This window comes from Ostrea edulis, chromosome 2 (assembly GCF_947568905.1).
Source record: "Ostrea edulis chromosome 2, xbOstEdul1.1, whole genome shotgun sequence".
NCBI lineage: Eukaryota > Metazoa > Mollusca > Bivalvia > Ostreida > Ostreidae > Ostrea > Ostrea edulis.
In genome coordinates, this window is record NC_079165.1 from 87,543,986 (window position 1) to 87,551,968 (window position 7,983).

The 7,983-nt window shown below is 36.3% G+C and overlaps 1 protein-coding gene across 1 annotated transcript in view; it reads left to right on the forward strand.

The window, feature by feature from the left end:
* Nucleotides 1–6,705: 6,705 nt before the first annotated feature.
* LOC130051948 (innexin unc-9-like) overlaps nucleotides 6,706–7,983 on the forward strand; it is a 2,095-nt gene continuing 817 nt past the window's right edge. The window contains exon 1 of the mRNA XM_056155320.1: nucleotides 6,706–7,983. This exon is cut by the window's right edge and continues 817 nt beyond it. Coding sequence (XP_056011295.1) covers nucleotides 7,464–7,983 — 520 coding nt within the window. The 5' untranslated portion in view covers nucleotides 6,706–7,463.

Consider the following 7,983-nt stretch of genomic DNA (forward strand, 5'->3'; position numbering starts at 1 on the left):
TGTGGATTTGAATTTTTTGATATGCGGTGACAATATGTTGACGTTCGCAGTGATAAAAATTCTTGTTTTCATGAATTTTCATGAGGATTGCTCACATAAAACAGATAAAGGTCAAAGTCTGCTCGCTTGACGTTAAAAACCGAAAGAGAAGCATTTCCCTTACACTGTGATACAGAGAGATTAAATTGTCACCTGACTTCAATAAGTTCTTTCATGTTGACTGTTAGATAAGACGCACAACATGCGTGGTCCTGTTTGTAGGTCAGTGTCGCTTTATGAAGGGAACACATCCATTTTATGTATAGATATGAGACTGGAGAGCCCTTGAAAATGTCTAAAATTTCATGTACAGTAATACCATTAAATATCTGTCTTTACAAGCAAACAGTCCATAAGTGTAGTCTGCTGACAAGAAAATAAATACCACTTCAACACTCACGAGTGAACTACTATTGCGTCTAGCATCGAATAGACTGAGTGGTGCATTATTTAGCTGCTGAACTGGAGCTGTCTGAAAAAATATTGGGACAGATCAGAGAGCTACAGATCCACCCCTTTTAAAAGTCTTCAATTTACAGCACACAAAATTTTTTAAGGATATACAAGAGCAGATGAATCACTACACCAGAAATTTGTTCAAACTGTATGATCCCTGGGTAGAGATGCACTATAGAGCTTTTATTCGCCCGTCGAAGACGGGACGTATTATGGTGTGGCGTCGTCCGTCTGTCTGTCTGGACCTTGTGGGCAGGATACAGACCGAACCGTAAGCTCCAGGATTTACAACTTGGTACATTTGATTATCATGATGAGAGGACTGAATGTGTTTAACGTCCCTCTTGTTAATATATCACTCATATGGAGACGTCACTACTGCCGGTGAAGGGCTGCAAAATTTAGGCCTATGCTCGGCGCTTATGGCCATTGAGCAGGGAGGGGTCTTTATCGTGCCACACCTGCTATGACACGGGACCTAAGTTTTTGCGGTCTCCTCCAAAGGACCGCCCCATTTAATCACCTCTTACGATAAGCAAGGGGTACTGAGGACCTATCTAACCCGGATCATGCCTATTGTTTACCAATGTCAAGATCATAGTATCACTTAGCAGGAAAACCCTTGTGGGCAGGATACAAACCGAACCGTATATTTGATCACCATAATGAGAAGAAGATGCCTATTGTTTTTCAAGGTCAAAGGTCATAGTATCATTTAGAAGGAAAACCTTGTAGGCAGGATACAAACCGAACCGTAAGCTTCAGGATATTGAAACTTGATCACCATGATGAGAGGAAGATGCCTATTATTTTTGGAGGTCAAGGTCACAGTATCACTTAGTAGGAAAACCTTGTAGACAGTATACAAACCGAACTGTTGGTGCTAGGATCGTCAAACTTTGTACACATACACTTTATGCCAAGTGGAGGATGCCTATTGTTTCTTAAGGTTAAAGGTCAAGGTCGTAGTAGCAGGATGCAGACCGATTCGTTGGGGCAAGGACCATTAAACTTGGTGCACATACATTTTATGCCAAGTGAAAATATTACATTGAGAGTATATGATTTGTCTTGTTTTTTTCGATGCAAAGAAAGTATGTCACACTCTGATGATTGCCGATACTACTTGAAGGCAAGTTCTACAAATCATGTAAGAAAAACACCCTATATTAGATTTTCACGGGCGTATTATATACCGTTGGCGGTACTCTTGTTAAGTTTTGCAAAACCAAGAATAGACGGAGAATTGGTCCCTGTTATCTATTTAGTGTAGATACAAGTTTGTTTAAACTGATCCCTGGGAATAGACCAGGGATAACAACAGAAATTAGTTATACAGGACAGTGGCGGATCCAGGATTTCCAAAAAAAAATGGGAGGACGTGTATACAGGTCAAGTATTTGCCAAAATTCTCAGGGTGCCAAATCCGTAGTTTTACTCTGATTTTAATATGTTCTATGTAGGGTTTGTAATCTTTCAACCTTATCTATATTATATGCTAGTAGTGCCTTGTAAATGTGGCGAGCCCCCCCCCCCCCTCCCCCCCCCCCTCTCTCTCTCTCTCTCTCTGAATCCGCCACTGAGAAGGTTTTTCTTTTTAATATCTTCTCAACACACAAAAGGTTGAATGTGTCATATCAATATGCAAGCATGACATAGGTAGTTGAGGTCTTGAGAAGGAAGGATACACATGAAGATAGTGTGTGGATAAAGCAGCTTAAATGATGACCCCAACGTTAGGAGAGGTTAGGATAGGTTAGACGCTTTTCTATATAGGAATATGAATGGTCCGATCTATGCAAGACTGATGGGTATTATATGTATATATGAAACTGTATAGGAATAATAAAAATTTATGTCTAGATTTTACCAATCAGGGGGAGATGTCTGAAACTTGCTCTTGTTCCCAAAAATGCCCTCTATAGATATAATTGTGTCAGTATCAAAATTACATGTCATTTTATTTCACACAAACCATGCATATGGAAAGGTACATGAGGTGCATGAAACATATTTACATATATACAATAACAGAGGTCAAACAGATGAAAAATCGGGAAAACAGACAATATTGATTTTCAAAATAAACATATACACAGCTTTCTTAGAGATACCGAATCTTTAGAAGACGTGTTCACAAAAATGTTTAGTGTTTGGGGTAGAACAATATTCTATATCTTAAACATCTCTACGTAATTTGCACAATGCTTCACATTCCAGAATATAATGAAATCCATCTCCAATTTGGTTATACAGTTGCATAACATTCCTGTAAATGCCTCCAATGGGGTTTGAAGTTAGCAACTTCCGGGTTGGAATAGGGTCGCTATAACAGTTTCAACGTGTGATATTGGTTTACATTGGAATAGTTATTGTGAAAATTCTTTTAAACGTAAATGTAAAACGAGAAGAACATTCAGTGCTGGGATGAGCGATGTGGCCCTGGTTTGACGCTAATAAAAACTATATTTCACCACTAAACTTCTGTGTAATGGATTTGTACCAAATTACCATTCTGATTACCCTTTACTACAGTAATATTTTCACTAAAGTTTCATTCCTTTAAAAAATGTTTTTTGATTGTGTGGGTACTTTCATACTTCAGGCCTTTATTCTAAGTTCGTACAATGCTGTCAATTGTGTTTAATTGAAAAATCACCCCTCGTGTTTTTCGGGCATTTTCTTGTAAGGGCGAGATCAAATGTTCAATGTCTGACAAAAAAACTAAATTTACATAGTTTTCACCAAGACCCCCTCCCCTCCCCTTAAAACTAAATATGATGAATGTTGAAACTAATCGTAAGAACAAGCAAAAGCATAAATGCATAAAAAACTCTCTGTATACCTTTTCTAGTGTTTATTCACAATTGAAAGTGTACATTTCATTAAAGCTATTTCTAAAATGTTCATTAAAATGTAATATTATTATGTGGTTTTTAACAGTCGCTTGTCTTTTTTTTTTCTGTATTCAACAAACATGTAATCGATGACAGAAACTTTTTTTTTGTAAACAATCTGTATATATCATAATACATGTTCTATATATCCATACCAAGGATTCAGGATTTTTTTTTATGAGAGAGAGAGAGAGAGAGTTAAGGAAAGGTCAGATTCCATCTGTTCCAATGGGTATCAAATTTTTCGTTATCACCATTTTTGTAAAATAGGAATTTTTGCGCTTCATAAAAGAGTTTTTTAAAAGTAGGATATTGCAAAACGTATGTTCAATGATTTCTCAGTACATCTTGCTGTATAAATATAGTATTTCAACCAATGATAAGAGTATTTTGCATACAAAACTTTTTACCAGCAATACTTAAAATAAATTATTTTGGTAAAAACTATTTGAAAGTTTGTTTTATCTTCTATGTAAAGTTGAAACGTTAACTCATCGAGGGGATGCTTGAACACCATCACATTCCCACAGTACATGTTCTCTTCCTCTCTGTGACAAAACGTACACATCTTATACAATTTACTTTTTTAATTTTGAATAAAAACTAATTTGTTGCTAAAATTCTGTTATTTATTCTGTATTGAAATCATTGGAGTTTGCAGTTTTTAAGTTATTTTGAAAGGTAGTATATTGAAAATTTTCCATTCTCTGTTATCAATATCTAAAAACTAACTCCATCTTATTGTACCTGCAGTCACTGAAGAGTTTTTGTTCAGTACATTGTAAATGTTTCTTCTAATAAAAGAATTTGGTAACCTTTTAAAGTTAGAGTGTGTACCTGACTGCTTAATCCAAGTTTTTATAGCATGGATAATACTTGCATATTCCAAGAAGTTAATTTTTACATTTGGATAAGTAGCACTAAAAGTTTTATAGCTTAAAAAATACCATCTTCCTCAATAATATCATTAATGTGTTTGATATTATTGTCGAATAAATGTTTATCAAAAACATTTTCTTACTAATATGGATCATAGGGTTGTAAAACAAAGGTAAATCTGCAGTAAAATTAGACTCAGTACAAGTGTTCTGTAATTCGATCCAAGCCTTGAACATTTGTTTTTTAATGACTTTAAAAATAGATTAGAGTATTCAATCCCACAGGATGTGAATATTTAGGTTAAAATTTGATATGAAATTACTCAACCCCCTATTTGTAGAGATAAGATGTCTTACCCAAAACAATGTCATTGGAGCTATAAATGATTTTAGATTTATCATATTTAGATCTTCATATTTCTTGACAAGTACATCCTTCTTTACCCTGTGGGTTGAACAACCCCACACAAAGGAGAAAAATAACTTTTCTAATTCTTTACAATAGGCAATAGATGGGTTAGGGATAGACATTAAGATATGATTCAACAATGGTAACACTAATGTTTTAATAGCTGTTAACTATTAACAGAAACTTACCCTCCCTTCCCCTAACTATTTGAATTTAGATTTTTATCCGACATCGATCTTTTGATCTCGCCCCTAAGTTGTGAATTATACTAATCAATTTCCCCAGTCAGCGACGTATACCCAGGTCTATGAATATGCATGGAACAAGGCTGGGGGTCTATGAATATGCGTGGGACAAGACTGGGGGTCTATGGATCTTTAACAATCTAAGCAAACTTGAGAAGAAGACTTAGTCGAAAATACGAAGAGTTGTCAACAGCGATTTCATACGTCAAACAAAAAGATCCCACGAGCCTACAGTTCCGGTGAGCTAAAATCATATCGAATAAAAGATCCCAAGAGCCTACAGTTCCGGTGAGCTAAAATCATATCGAATAAAAGATCCCACAAGCCTACAGTTCCGGTGAGCTAAAATCATATCGAACAAAATATCCCACAAGCCTACAATTCCGGTGAGCTAAAATCATATCGAACAAAAGATCCCTCGAGCTTACAGTTCCGGTGAGCTAAAATCATATCAAAGGACATAAAAACATAAATTACATGTTGTGCACTGGTACATTGTACATGGCTGAAATGATAAAGGTGCAACAACTGTGGCTCCGTAAAACAGGGAAGTAGAGGAGTAACGTCAACAGAGCAATGGAATATGGCAAGTGCAGGGTACATCTGTCAATTTCTATGTAGGGTGTGTCGGAAAACATGCAACCATCTGAAATGGAGATTATTTTGTTATGTTTATAGATCAAGTATAATGAGGATCATTTTAAAAGTAGTGCGATTTAGTGACATACACAAAAAAGGAGAAGCAATATATTGTACCATGATAATATATGTCAACTTGTAATAACAAATAATTAAAATTTTGAAATTAATTCATTTTAGGTCGCTGTTTATTTTGTCATATTTTATTAGTTTTTAGCTCAGCTGAGACGAAGGCTCAAGTGAACTTTTCTGATCAAAATTTGTCCGTTGTCTGTCGTCGTAAACTTTTCACATTTTCATCTTCTTCTCAAGAACCGCTGGGTCAATTATAACCGAAATTGGCCAAAAGCTTGGGTGAAGGGCTTTCAAATTTGTTCAAATAAAGGGTCATGCCCCTTTCAAAGGGGAGATAATGACAAAAATGCAAAAATAGGGTGGGGGGGGTCATTTAAAAATCTTCTTCTTAAGAAACAATGAGCCAGAAGAGCTGAAATTTATATGAAAGCTTCCTGACATAGTCCAGATTCAAGTTTGTTCAAATCATGGCCCCGGTGGTAAATTGGGGCCACAATAGGGGATCAAAGTTTTACATAGAAATATATAGGGAAAATCTTTAAAAATCTTCTTCTCAAGAACCAATGAGCCAGAAGAGCTGAAATTTATATGAAAGCTTCCTGACATAGTGCAGATTCAAGTTTGTTCAAATCATGGCCCCGGGGGTAAATTGGGGCCACAATAGGAGATCAAAGTTTTACATAGAAATATATAGGGAAAATCTTTAAAAATCTTCTTCTCAAGAACCAATGAGTCAGAAGAGCTGAAATTTAAATGAAAGCTTCCTGACATAGTGCAGATTCAAGTTTGTAAAAATCATGGCCTCCAGGGGTAGGTTGTGGCCACAATACGGACTAAGGTTTTACATGCAAATATATATGGAAAGTCTTTAGATATGGGCCAAGGTAACTCGGGTGAGCGATGTGGCCCTTGGGCATCTTGTTTAATCTGTGGTCTATATTTTATGTTGACTTGGTGTATACCAACATGTTTGGTGATATCAATAAACAAATGAATCGAAGTTGAACTGAATTGAATTGTCGCTATATTTGTACTTTCGTTTTAAACGTTACTGGATAACCGCCACCTATCGGCCGCCTTGTGCTCTAGTCACGTATGTTTTTAAAGCGTTTTAAACATGTTAAACTTGTGATGGTTTCTTCGTCAGCTTGGTGTTAATTTCTATTGATACTGTGTATGATTTTCTATATGCACTCTCTCGGGACATTAAATGTAGCTGGTCAGGTATTACATGGTCTATAAAAGATTTATAATATACTTCCCATCAAAATGTTTAAATTGGTAGACCACGTGATTAACTCAGGTGTGTGTTTTGGTTTGCCGCACCTGAAGCGGAGAACCCGAGTTTCTCGTGTAAATACGTAGTAAATGATCTCTTATGCATTATTGCTTTTCCTACAGAAGAAAAACATTTAATTCCAAAAATGGAAAGTTTTAAATAGTTGTATATGTATTATTCATAGCCAGTGGACTTATAATTGGAGTATTGTGTATAATGCAAGTAATTTGTTGGTGTTCAAATTTTACACCTATTGTTTGAGACGACTCAATGCATCAATGAAACTGGGACATGGTCGTATATTTCAAAGATTATTTTTCAAAGATTACATTTCTTTGGATATCGTTAAATCTAAGTATCCCATTGTGAATTACTGAAAAGGAAACAATCGCAAAAAAAAAAAAAAAAACCCAACAAAAAACCCCAACCCAAAAACCGAAACTACGCTTTTTAAATACGAATAATATTATACCCCAATTTAAAAGGAAAATTTCCGGGTTTCTCAGAATATTATTTTTATCACACTGTCATGTAAATACCCGTTTAATGAAAAGAAAAATGGAGGGGGACGATGAAGTGAACGTCGAAGCAGCAGGTGGACATAAATTTACGTTCTTCAAAAAAGTGACGGAGCTGGAACATGGAGTGGAGGTGGACAAGACGTATCTGATCTCCGTCGATCTGTTCGGAAATAAAGACGACGACTGGGTGGACCGTCTGAACCATGTCATTACGTTGGTTTTCATCGGGGCGTTTACATTCTATGTGGCTTTTTTGCAGTTCGTCAAAACAACGCCCCCTATCGACTGTTGGTGTCCGGCGGAATTTACCGACACTCACGTGGAGTACGTTCAAAACTACTGCTGGATTTCTAATACGTATTACGTTCCGCCGTTAGAGGCGTTATCGCAGAACGAAACAATACGACGGCGTTTTGTTGTGAAGTATTACCAATGGGGGCCCGTTGTATTGTTTTTAATGGGATTCATGTTCAAACTTCCAAATATCATATGGAGATTGGCAAACGTCTATTCCGGAGTTAATCTGGGGTTTCTTGCACGCAAAG